Source organism: Rhinopithecus bieti, unplaced genomic scaffold (assembly GCF_001698545.2).
Source record: "Rhinopithecus bieti isolate Rb0 unplaced genomic scaffold, ASM169854v2 scaffold_2339, whole genome shotgun sequence".
In the NCBI taxonomy this organism is placed as follows: Eukaryota; Metazoa; Chordata; class Mammalia; order Primates; family Cercopithecidae; genus Rhinopithecus; species Rhinopithecus bieti.
This window is the reverse complement of record NW_016803819.1, coordinates 2,206,741-2,218,830: the sequence shown is the minus strand read 5'-3', so window position 1 is coordinate 2,218,830 and position 12,090 is coordinate 2,206,741. Positions and strand designations below refer to the sequence as shown.

Genomic DNA, 12,090 nt, shown 5'->3' with positions numbered 1-12,090 from the left:
TAAATCATGGGGCCACCGAGGTCCACAAATCACTGCTCACTTCTTTATCTGTGCCTCGCTGCCAGCACCCAAAAGCCTGAGGAATCGGACAAGAAAGGTGCCCGACCTGGAGCCATTGCCTAGGCATTTACATGGCAAGAATTTCGCTCACTGTCGTCCGCAAACCTAAAAGGCAAACAGACACAATCCCCGGGTCTGTGGAGGATTGTGGGCACCTGAAATAAAATAGAGGCGAGAAAGAGGGAGAGCGCCCGAAAGAGATGAAAGAGGAGATACATTTGGGTACACTTCATGCTCGCTTGCCAGTTATGGCGTAATTAAAACGAACAACCTCGCTGAAACTCCAAACCAACCAAATGCAAACCTTGCGCTAATGCAAACAGACACAGAACTGAGCGCAAAGAACACAACGGTTGAGAATCCAGATGTTTTACATTCAAAAGCTTTCCTCAGATTTTTTAAATTATTATTATTTTTAAGTGGCTGTATACCCTGAGTCTCTTGAAAGCACATTTAGCTGCAAGGAGAAATGCAATTTATAAAATGCTTTCTCTCTCTCTCTCTCTTTTTTAACCCCTTCTACCAGGTGTATTTTTAAAGAAATCCGCTTATCGTTCACATAAACCCCCTTGACCCACTTACTCTATGTTACAGGGCGCCTGAGTCTTGCCAATGTCCCAGTCCTTTACAACATTTCATGCACTTCGGGGGGTAGGCTTGTTGTTAAATTGAGCGTGTAACACTCTTACAAAACAGGTTTTCTATGACATCAAGGTTTCTTCTCCCTAACTGAGGGGAAAAAAAGAAGAGGACGAAAAAGGGGGAAAACACACACACTATCTCAATTTATGCCTAAGGTATATGATCAGTTAAAAAGGCTTAAAAGCTCGGGGAAATTGGATCAGGGAGAATCGTCACCCAACTTTCATTATTTCCAAGTAGTGTGATTGAATTAAAGGGCAGGGAGCTGGTTAGAAGGGAGGATCAGGGGCTCGGTGCGTAATGGTGTGGTATTAAATTCTAATTAGAGATGCAGGAATCAATGATAGGGAGGTTGGACAGCTCAGTTCCCCAGTGCCAGCCCAATAGACGGATGAGTTATTGTCATGTAAAAAGCGCCAGCAATAAGACCAACCGCTTTGCTATTGTCCAAGTGGAAAGAGCCAAGTTTATTATGAGGACTATATGCTCTAGAGACCTCAGACAAGGCATCTCATAGGAGGCTTTTTCATAAAACTAGGCTCTGCTGGTAGTAAGGAGGCCAGTTTGGAGGCAGGCGTTGAGCTGTGCACATCTCCCCACTCCAGCCACCTTCTCCATATCCATCTTTTATTTCATTTTTCCACTTGGCTGAGCCATCCAGAACCTTTTCAATGTATAAAATGGAATATTCTTACCTCAATTCCTCTGCCTACGAGTCCTGTATGGCTGGGATGGACACCTCGAGCCTGGCTTCAGCCTATGCTGACTTCAGTTCCTGCAGCCAGGCCAGTGGCTTCCAGTATAACCCGATAAGGACCACTTTTGGGGCCACGTCCGGCTGCCCGTCCCTCACGCCGGGATCCTGCAGCCTGGGCACCCTCAGGGACCACCAGAGCAGTCCGTACGCCGCAGGTAAGGACCTTCAGCTTTCTCAGCGGAGGAAGCCGCCTTTCCGCCCGTATATAGGAAGCCTTGATTGCATTTGAAAATGGAAATGTGTTTAGTATTTACCAAACGAAATTTGCTTACACAAATGAAAGAATTTATCACGTTAGAAGCGATTGCAGGGAGGGGTAATTCACTTACAGGGTTACACTATCCTAGTCACACCCGAACCGCCAACAAAATTATCTTAAGCTGCCAAAATGATAGGCATAATTTATTTACTTTGCGATGAGACGTAAAGCTTAGAAAATAATTAAATAACAAAGAGTAAAGCTCATTACTGGCAGTGTCTCTTTTTTTAAGAACCGACAGCGGCTCACACCTCTTTGGCTGGTCATTTTTATGATTATTTCTTTAATTTATTATTATTTTTTTGCAGCACTTTCTCCCAACTTTTGAGCCGGGTCAACTTTCTGAGAATTGAAAAGTTTCCAAAGTGGGACTGTTTGGTAACTTCTTTCCTGGTTCCCTGATATTCCTAATGAGGTTTTTGGATTTTTTTTTCCTCTCTGGTTTTTTCCTGCTGAAAGCACTATCCCCAGTCCGTCACATCGCGCTGTTTCAATCCACCCAAAGGCGCTTGTGCCGGAAACGACTCCGCCAAGGCCGAAGTTTGAGTCCAGGTTTCCGTAGATAACAAATTTGCTCGGTTTCTTCCGGCAGCTTCTCTGTGCGATTCTCCGCGCGGGTGTAGGTAGCGGCTGCCGGATGACCTGACCTTGGAGTCCCCACATTCTAGCTCCACGGCCGGCGCGCTGCCGGCTGATTCGCTCACTTTCTATCTCCTCTGTCATACTCTATCTAGTTCCTTACAAACTCTTCACGGACCACGGCGGCCTCAACGAGAAGCGCAAGCAGCGGCGCATCCGCACAACTTTCACCAGTGCGCAGCTCAAAGAGCTGGAAAGGGTCTTCGCGGAGACTCACTACCCCGACATCTACACTCGGGAGGAGCTGGCCCTGAAGATCGACCTCACAGAGGCGCGAGTCCAGGTACGCGCGCCTGGAAACCGACCCGGCTCCTCCGCACTGGTCCGGGGAGGTGTCGGGGTGAGGGGCGGCTGGTGAAATTCGAAGTCCTGGAGCCTCGAGTGAGAAAGACCCAGAGCCCCAGGGCGGATCAGAAACAGTGGATTTGGTGTGGCTGTGCGTTCGAGAAAGGCTTAGAGCGCGCGCTCTTGGCGTTTTATTTCCAGCTGCGAAGTGTTTCCCACCCGAGCAGAGACATGGGGGGCCTTGGGACGTGGATGAACAAGGCAATTTCGGGGACAGGAAGTGCCTATGGTGGAAGGTGTGCAGACTTTGCTCCCGTATTATAAGTCTTTCCTTCTTTTGTTTCTTTTTTCCCAAATGCCTCCTAACTCAAGTGCTTTTAACCTGGCCCCATGGCATATAGGTGCATTTTCCCAGAAACTATGACTTGCATCAGATTTGCAAAGGGTCTGTGACTTCATGAAGGTCAAGAACCATAACTTACTCTAAACAGTTAGACACAGGTGCGCTCACGAGTTGGCCACAGCGCCTCTCTGGGTGAGCCCCCGACCGAGAAGCGGTACGCACCATGGCATGCTCTTCCAGGCCCAAAGGCCGGGGATGCGCATCGGAGCAAACCCAGAGAATCCCTTTTCCTTCTACCAATTAGAGTTTAACTTTAGAACTTAGGCTTAGGAGTGAATGACGAGCTCGGGGCTTGCTCAAGAAGCAGACTGAACAGAGGTCCACCAAAATAAGGCCTTCTCTTTCAGGGTCTTTCTGGGACCTGTAGCTTTTTTAACTCTGCCGCAAGCCTTCATTTTCTTGGCGTGCTCACTCCCCCTAAGAAAGTTTCTCCGAATATGCACAGCAGCAAGAAGCGGTAGACTTGGTGGACTGGGTGCGCGCGGGGGTGACCACGGATCATGGGGAGGAGGGTGTTAAAACAAGCCGAAGTAGAACGTGGGACACCCTAACCGTTGCTTTTCTTTCCCATTTTCTTCTTTCTTCCCCTGCTTCATCGTCTCTCCTTCCGTCTTGGGCCAGGTGTGGTTCCAGAACCGCCGTGCCAAGTTTCGCAAGCAGGAGCGCGCAGCGGCAGCCGCGGCGGCCGCGGCCAAGAACGGCTCCTCGGGCAAAAAATCTGACTCTTCCAGGGACGACGAGAGCAAAGAGGCCAAGAGCACCGACCCGGACAGCACTGGGGGCCCAGGTCCCAATCCCAACCCCACCCCCAGCTGCGGGGCGAATGGAGGCGGCGGCGGCGGGCCCAGCCCGGCTGGAGCTCCAGGGGCGGCGGGGCCCGGGGCCCGGAGGCGAACCCGGCAAGGGCGGCAGCAGCAGGCGGCGCGGCCGCAGCAGGCAAGCGGCGGCGCGGCGCAGCGGCGCAGCTGGAGGCCTGCTGGCGGCTGGGGGCCCTGGACATAGGCTGGGCTTCCCCGGCCCGGCCCAATCACCCTCCATCCGGATTCGCTTGGGGCCCTTTTCGCCAGCGGTTCCTAAATTCTCGCTCCGCAAAGACGCCCAACGGTTGCCAAAGCCGCCTTAGTGAAGAGCAGTATGTTCTGATCTGGGATCCTGCGGCGGCGGCGGCGGCGGCGGCGGCGACAGCGGGCGAGCCAGGGCCCGGGCGGGCGAGTGGGCGAGCGGGTAGGCCCAAGGCTATTGTCGTCGCTGCTGCCATGGCTTTTTCATCGAGGGCCTAAAGTAATCGCGCTAAGAATAAAGGGAAAAAGGCGTCGCCCTCATTTCAACCCCACTCCTACCCCCCTTCCTCAACCCCCAAACAAAACAAAACAAACAAACTTCCCTGGCTTCGCACCTGCCTGGGGCCGCGCATCGGGGCGTGGGCTCCTCCTGCTGACCGGGGGTTGTGAGCAGCGCGGCCTGGACGCGGGGGCACTCTCAGGGGGCTGTGTCTGCGTGTCAGTTTGTGTCTGTCTCGGGGAATGCGTGACTGTGGCCCAAGCAGGTGACAGGAAGAGATGGGGGCCCGCAACCAACTCAGTGACTTGTTTAGGAAAAAAAAAAAGACAAAAAAGTAAAATAAAACAAAAAGTTGGAAGACAGAAACCATTAAAAAACAAAAAGCCAACAACCCAGAAAGGTTTAAAAAACATAAGAAAAAAAAAGAGACAAATTAAAGAGGGGCTAGGGGAGAAGCTGCAGCTGGAGCTGAAGGTTCGATCTTGTGAACCCCTAAATCCACTCCCTCCTAACAGCACGGATTCTCTTGGGGCTCTTCTTCAGGGAAGAGTAGGGACGCCTTTCCAGCCCACCCTTCCTATCCTGTGCTTGGGTTCGGGTCACTGCGGTGACGACTCGCTCAGACTCTCCCGGTGGCCAGAATGACTTTCTCGCTCCCCCTTGCCTGTCCCACCTCGCTGAACACCATCCCGCCATTAGGGCATCGGAACCCCACACAGTTGCAACTCCCAACCCCGAATCTTTGCAGCCGTTGGGCCCTGAAAGATGCCCTATCCATGAGATGCCTTTTCATCTACAAACTCTGCAAAATGTGTCTCATGTTTCGCAACTCTTTTTTCCCCTCGCTCCCGCCCCGTTGGCATTTTCTTCTTCCACCAGCTTTTACTGAACTTTTTGGCACTGCTTTGGATTGGAGTCAATTGCAGTCCACATAACTGGCTGCAGAGAAATCTACCGAGCAAGGAAAAGGCACACACACACGTTTGCAGAAGTATCTCGGTTTGTATTTCTGTTGGAATGATCCGAACTGGACTCACATCCTGTATGGTGGATGGACTGTATATTGAGGGTTCCATTCTTCGCGCAGTTTAGACATCTCTGTTTTGATTTTTTTTTTTTGTTTTTATTTTAAAAGGCACAAACTCTAGATATTAGTTGAATGTTGAGGCTTTAACTTTTTCGGTGTCTTTCTACAACTGTGTTCTGTGACTCAATTGTATCGTGTTAATATCAGTACAGACCGTCTCCTCTACGTGACCGTATAATGTTTTTCTCTTCTTGTAGTCTCTATGGCGTGTCTTTATGGTGTAATAAGGTTCTCACGGGTTCAATCTTTTGTGTTTAGAGAGGCCACAGTTCAGACAATGGTATATATTTTTGTTATCAGGTGCATGTCTGTCTGATTTCTTTTTTTTTCCTGTTGGACTATGTTTGTGAACATAATTGTCATAAGTTATGTTTCAGATTTTTGAATTTATTTATATGTGTTATAATGAATGCTTCTATTTAAAAGGGAAATATTTCTACATGTGCATATAGTTTTCCAAGAGTGTACCATTAACTTGATTGTTGATAATAAAACAAAAGCAAGTTTAGCAATTGAATTATTCTTTTCTTGATTCATTATTTTTTGGGTTGGTAATTTTTTTAAGTTTTATTTTAAAGGGATAAGGGAAGATAAAGGAAATTGTACTAAAAATAGCAAGTATCCCACTTGGCTCTGGACATCCAGGTGGTCTGTGACATCTAAACCCATGCAGCCAAATTCAGCCAAATATAAAATTTAGTGCTTCAGAGAGCAGGGAGGATTCTTGTCCATGCTTTTCTGTCCCCCAGAAGCACACCAGGGATTGATAAAATTGTTCACATCTGGCTGCAGATATGTGGACTAAGTGGCAGTCAAGGCAGGATTTGAATTCAGGTCTTTGAGGTGGACTTAAAATGACAGTGGATTCTGCATGCAGGTGCTTTCAAGACCAGTGATGTCCAGCAAGGTCTGGGCTGTCCAGCTCCCCCAAACCCTGCAGACTGCTGACACCCCAGGACACCCGACAAGCTCCGTGTGTGCAGGTGATCAGGTGCTATATGGAACAGGGTGTGCCTTCCATGCATTTTCTCATCTATCCTTCAAAACAAGACCATGAAGCAGGTACAATTCCTATCCTCTGTTTTCTTTTAAATAGGTGAGGGAATGGAGGCAACAGAGACTTAACCTGCTGAAACACCCCTGATTTATGAGTGATGGGGCCAGCCTTTGAAACGAGAAAATTTCATTCCAGAGCCTGTGACATTTAACTATACTAATAGTTCTGAAAGTGTGGTTCCTGTACCAGCAGCATCAGCATCACCTGGGAATTTGCTAGACAGAAATTCTTGGGACCCACGTTGGACCTACTGAATCAGAAACTCTGGGGGTGGGGTCCAGCAATGTGCTTTAAGTTCTAGAGGTTATGAGAACCACTAAACTACCCTGTAAGAAACGCAAACCAGAAAATTCCAGAACTGGGACTACCCTGGGAACAGGTGAGGTGAAGAATTCTGGCAGCTTTAATGATCTCTTTTGGAGGGAAGGGGTCCTCACTACAGCCCCAAAATGGAATCCTGCCTCTTCCTTGGACCCTTTGACTGGGCCACTTTCTCCAATCAGAAGCCCTGTGTAAACTTCTGGTACTTACCTTCGTACCTCTCTGACTGGGCATAATCAACACATAATTCAGTTTCCCTCATTTGAAGGGAGGCCACAGTTTGCCTCCTCTGGTTTAAGGATTAGCAGTTGATCTGGTTTAAATTTATCAGGGCTTCTTGCCACAAGCATCCAAATGTGGCTTGCATTTGATCAGGCAGGTTCATTCAGAAATCTCAGATATTTGCATCATATCAAACTTTGAACCATCTTTCTAGAAGGCTTTTAGGGCCAGGTGTGGTGGCTCATGCCTGTAATCCCAATCCTTTGGGATGCCAAGGCAGAAGGATCGCTTGAAGGCAAGAGTTGGAAACCCACCTAAGCAAAATGTGAAGATCTCTTCTCAAAAAAAAGAAAGAAAAGAAAAATTAGCCAAGTGTGGTGGCACACGCCTGTGGTCTTAGCTACTTGGGAGGCTAAGGTGGGTTGATTGCTTGAGCCCAGGAGCTGAGGTGGCAATGAGCTATGATCACGCCACTGCACTCCAGCCTAGGTGACAGAGAGAGACCCTATCTGAAAAAAAAAAAAAGAATAAAATAAAAGGCTTTTAAATATTCCTTAAACATTCTGTCTCTAAATGCCCTTCAGTAAAGTCTCCAAGATAACATTGTTTATAAAGAGTGCCACTAATTGTGCTAGTTTAATACGCCAGCAATTCCCAAACCTCTTAGGTTCTAGTCTTCGGTTGTAAATATAACTTAGAAGGTCTGAGACAGGCAGACCACAAAAGCAATAATTTGTTGGCAAAAAGAGCAATCAAGGTCCTGGGCCTGGCCACAGGAAAGTTCACCTTCCTATAGTCTTGGAAGCCCACGAGGTAAGTCTCTGTAAGGTTTTGGGCAAGCTAGTGGGCAGGCATTCTGGAAAAGGCAAGACCAATAGAGAAAAAGAAAGCAATGAGTGGAGAGAGGAAGAAGAGGGATAGAGAAAGAAGAGGAAAAACAAATAGCCACAGGGTTTCTTTGGAAACCCCAGAGAAGGCCCTAGAAGTCTTTTTAGATGTGAATAAACTGATGAGGATCACCAAATTCCTTCTCCCGGTCTTGAGCGACTTTGAGTGACTTGTCTCCAGGACAAGGGAAACTCTGGGGATTGGTGAGAAAACCATGCCCCCCACCTCCATCCCAGTTTCCCAGAGAGGACTGCATTGTAAATGTCTGGAGGCACCCAGCTCTAGCTCTAGTATTTTGAATATCACCTTCATTTTAATTTGGGTCACCTCTGCTTCTCTTACTGATCAAAGAAACAAACTGTTGGGAGGAAAGTTTATGATGAAATGCAAAATAATATCCCTGTAATATGATGGAGCCTAGTGGCAGGACACTCTGTCTCTCACATTGTGTCATTTCCTTGGAGCCCTGCACAGTGTGAACAAGCTCACTTTCACTTTTCCTCTCCTAAGAAATCTGCATTTTGGCTCATCAAGGCATCCTTTTTCCTGGCAACTCTGGGACCACATGTGACTTCACAAAAGCTGCAGAGCCGATGCCAGATAGCCACCCCTAAGCCAAGTCTCCTTCAAAATGGCAGAGTGCAGAGAATCAGAGAGTGGTTTTAGAGAGAAGTAGACAACACAGCAAATAGTAGCTGTCCGTAACTCACTCCAGATGTGTCTCTGTGACCACTGCATATCCTTAGGAAGACAGCCTTTGGTTAGAGATGGTCCTCAATTCAGAGAAGAGAACTGTGTCACCTGGTGGGGCAAATAACTTAATCCCTCTGTGTCTGATTTATCAACCAAAAATGTGAGTAATTATGTAGAGTTTGGGGTTGTTGAGAGGATTAAGTATAACATACAGTAAGCATCTAATATAGTATAAATTTTCAGCAAATGTCAGACATGATTATCATGATGCTGTTGCTGGTTGCTGCTGCTACTGATCATGCTGTAACTTCTGGAACGTTTCTTGACCTGTCCAGCTCAGGCCTTAGAAAATTAAAAAGAGCCCTCAGTTGTCACTTAAGTCAACTGTCCAGGAACACAGAGTGTGAGTGACTGTACAAAGGTTGGAATTGGAGAACTTTGCTGAGGATGGACAGGAACAGACTAAAATCAGTCAGGGGCTGACAAGAAACACCTACTAACATTTATTGAGTGCCTACTGTATGCCAGGCTCTATTTTAAACTTACAAGCTTTAATGTATTTAGTCCTCATGACCCCTGTGAGTTAAAGTGCCATTTCTATTTTTTTCTTATGAGGAAACTGAGGCATTGAGGAGCTGGATAATACACTTAGGGTTACAAAGTTAGTAGGATTGCAACAGGAATGGATTCCAGTCCTAGCTGGCTGGTCTCCAGAGCGCGTGTTCCTTAACCATTGCTCTTTAGAGCCTTCACAAGAGGAAGAATTCATTTTAGTACACAAGGTTACACACTATTGGACCCTGGAGGAGATTTTGCAAGAGACTCCGGAGGCAGGTGGAGGTTAGAAAGGGCAACAGGAGAGCCGTATTGGGATGAGAATCTCAGCCAGACTCAGAAGAAAGTCCAAGGCCTGAGAGGTTTTGCAATCCGGAGGAGGAGGGAGAATGTTTTCTGCAACGCAACATATTTGCAGCTCAGGGTCTCTTCCTGGTAAGTGAACAAGACAAGAAGTAGCCAGGGGCATGGAATGTGAAAGGGAAAAAACAGTTACATTTATGAAGTCCAGAACATCAGTTGGTGGACAGGAAAGGATGTCAGCCTCTACACTCATTCATCACCATCGTGACAAACGGATGGTGCAAATGACAAGCCCACCTGAATCTTTCATTTTCCAGCCTTCATTTCAGAGTGGCTGTTTACAAATCTATGTGGATAAATAATGACTAAATGTCTTTACCTTACAGTATTTCCATATTAGAAAGCAAAGTGCAGTGCAAAGACCTGTGACCTCATTAGACCAACAGGTAGGATTATCTGAAAACAGTCTATGACCATGTCCCCATCGCCATGGTAGACATTTTGAATTGTGTTAGTCTTGGCTTAATGCAGGGGTTCTCAACCTTGGGTTCATAGATAGAATTCAAGGGAAAAAGGGAAAACTACATATATACTTTCACTAACCTCTACCTGAAATGCAGCATTTTCTTCAATGATGAATGTGGGCAACATAGCCACAGTAGTAATTATCAGTACCTGTGACTTTGTAGCCAGTGGAAATCACAGATATTTTTATTTCACAATAGTTTTTGAAGCTATCTTGATAGATCATTTGTATTCATAAGTTTGAAATTACGATAAATACTAGAGCAGACATTGTATCTTGTTATTTAATGCATTACTGAAGAAGTACATATGCTACTACAGCACAAATTTGTTTTAAAACATTTTTTATAACTTTGCTTCAATTGGCTTCTGTTATAATTCTATGTACTTTTAAAGATTATCTTTCCTTTTAAAATTTTACTTATTTATTAAGCAATTTTAAAATTATTTTAATTGACAAAAATTACATATATTTATTGTGTACAGCATGTTTTGAAATGTGTATTCACTGTAGAATGGCTAAATTGAGCTAGTTAACATATACATCACTTTTGTGTGTGTGTGTGTGCGTGGTGAGAACACATAAAATCCACCCTCTAAGTGATTTTCAAGAAAACAATACATTATTATTAACTATAGTCACCATGTTGTAGGATAGATCTCTTAAACTATTCCTTTCACCTAACTGAAATATCGTATCCTTTAACCAGCATCTCCCCAACCTTTCCCTGCTCGGGAGATGGTCCTTATTGTTTATACTTTAAAACATTATCTTGAGAAGGGATTCTTGGATGTCACCAGACTGCCATGGAGTCTATGGCACCCACACAAAAAACTAGGAATGGATGTCATTCCTGGTTCCTGGCTAGCTGATGAGAACAGAGAGTTCCGTGTCTCTGTGAAGCTCTGATTCTAAGAACATTTCTTTAGGATCAGAACATGTAATCATTTTACTTCGTAGGTGGAAGCAATCTTAGAGAAGTTTTAATCCTATGACATGCTCCTTCAAGGGACAAAAGAAAATAAAATAAGCCCTCCAAGTTGCACAAAGAAAGTTCCAGGTTTTTATAGGCCACTGGCTGGGTGGAGGTGACAGTAAGAAAGCCGGGGAGAGCAGGAGGTGATTCGGAGGAGTAGGAGGTGATTCAGCAGGACTGGAGCACCCTGTTACTGTTTATGGAGGATTTATATGAGATGGGCACTGTGCTGCGTGCACCACACTATCGAGATTCAAATCCATTGACTCTTACCCAAGGTCACATTATTAATAATGGCAAAGCAAGACTCAATCTAAAGCTCAGCCTCTTAATCAGTATGTTAAAAAGGTGTTTTTAAAAAACAGGAAAGAAATTCCTTAGTTACCTAGCTGTCACTTACTTTACTTTTTGTCTGAACTTGAAGCTATTGGGTTTGTTGGATTACCCCAAGGCCAAGTGATTGAACAATGATGTTACTTTAGCCATGTGTTTGATGTCAAAGACCTCCCTCTGGGGAAAGTCAGACATCAAGGGGAATAAAGGCCTCTTACCTGGATATAATTTCATTAGGGAACATAGTGGATGACTGCTTGCTATATGACTTCTCAGACGATTTAAGGGATGATTTCCAGAACAGGAAGCGCCTGGGTGTAAAACTTAATTTCTTTATGGCCCCAGTGGCAGGGCCACCTTGGACAAAGGAGGAATGTAAACCTGACTTGTTTGAAACTTAAGATATTGTGCTTTCTGCAGTATTTGCTATGTGTTAGATACTCGGCTAGCTGTTTTGCATTTGTTATCTATATAGTGTTTCAAGACTTCTGCGGTAGATGGTATTGTTATAAAAAGAAATCCAAGTGACAGAAAAGCTGAGCAACTTGCTCAAGACTCCAAAGCTGGTATGTATCAGAGATGAGCTCCAAACACATGTCCCTTGACCCCAAAGTCCCATCCTCTGGGGCTCCCAGAGTCCAGAGGAGTCACTAGCATGGCCTAGAACTCAGTACTGCCCTTAGCCCCTTAGCCTTTCTTTTCTTTCTCTTTTTCTTTTTTCTTTTCTTTCTTTCTTTCTTTCTTTCTTTCTTTCTTTCTTTCTTTCTTTCTTTCTTTCTTTCTTTCTTTCTTTTTTTTTTTTT

General features: G+C 45.6%; 1 protein-coding gene across 1 annotated transcript; it reads left to right on the top strand.

Moving 5' to 3' along the window:
- Nucleotides 1-1,013: 1,013 nt before the first annotated feature.
- PHOX2B (paired like homeobox 2B) lies at nt 1,014-5,904 on the top strand. Its single transcript, XM_017854313.1, has 3 exons — nt 1,014-1,614; nt 2,453-2,640; nt 3,667-5,904. Exons 1-3 carry the CDS (start codon nt 1,374-1,376, stop codon nt 4,045-4,047), a joined length of 810 nt encoding a protein of 269 aa, XP_017709802.1. The 5' UTR covers nt 1,014-1,373; the 3' UTR covers nt 4,048-5,904.
- The last annotated feature ends 6,186 nt before the right edge of the window (nt 5,905-12,090 follow it).

Excerpts from the sequence above, each read along its gene's own strand:
- PHOX2B (XM_017854313.1), top strand. The coding sequence starts at position 1,374 with ATGTATAAAATGGAATATTCTTACCTCAATTCCTCTGCCTACGAGTCC. Across the intron at positions 1,615-2,452 it reads GAGCAGTCCGTACGCCGCAG|TTCCTTACAAACTCTTCACG; the intron begins GTAAGGACCTTC and ends TACTCTATCTAG. Across the intron at positions 2,641-3,666 it reads TCACAGAGGCGCGAGTCCAG|GTGTGGTTCCAGAACCGCCG; the intron begins GTACGCGCGCCT and ends GTCTTGGGCCAG.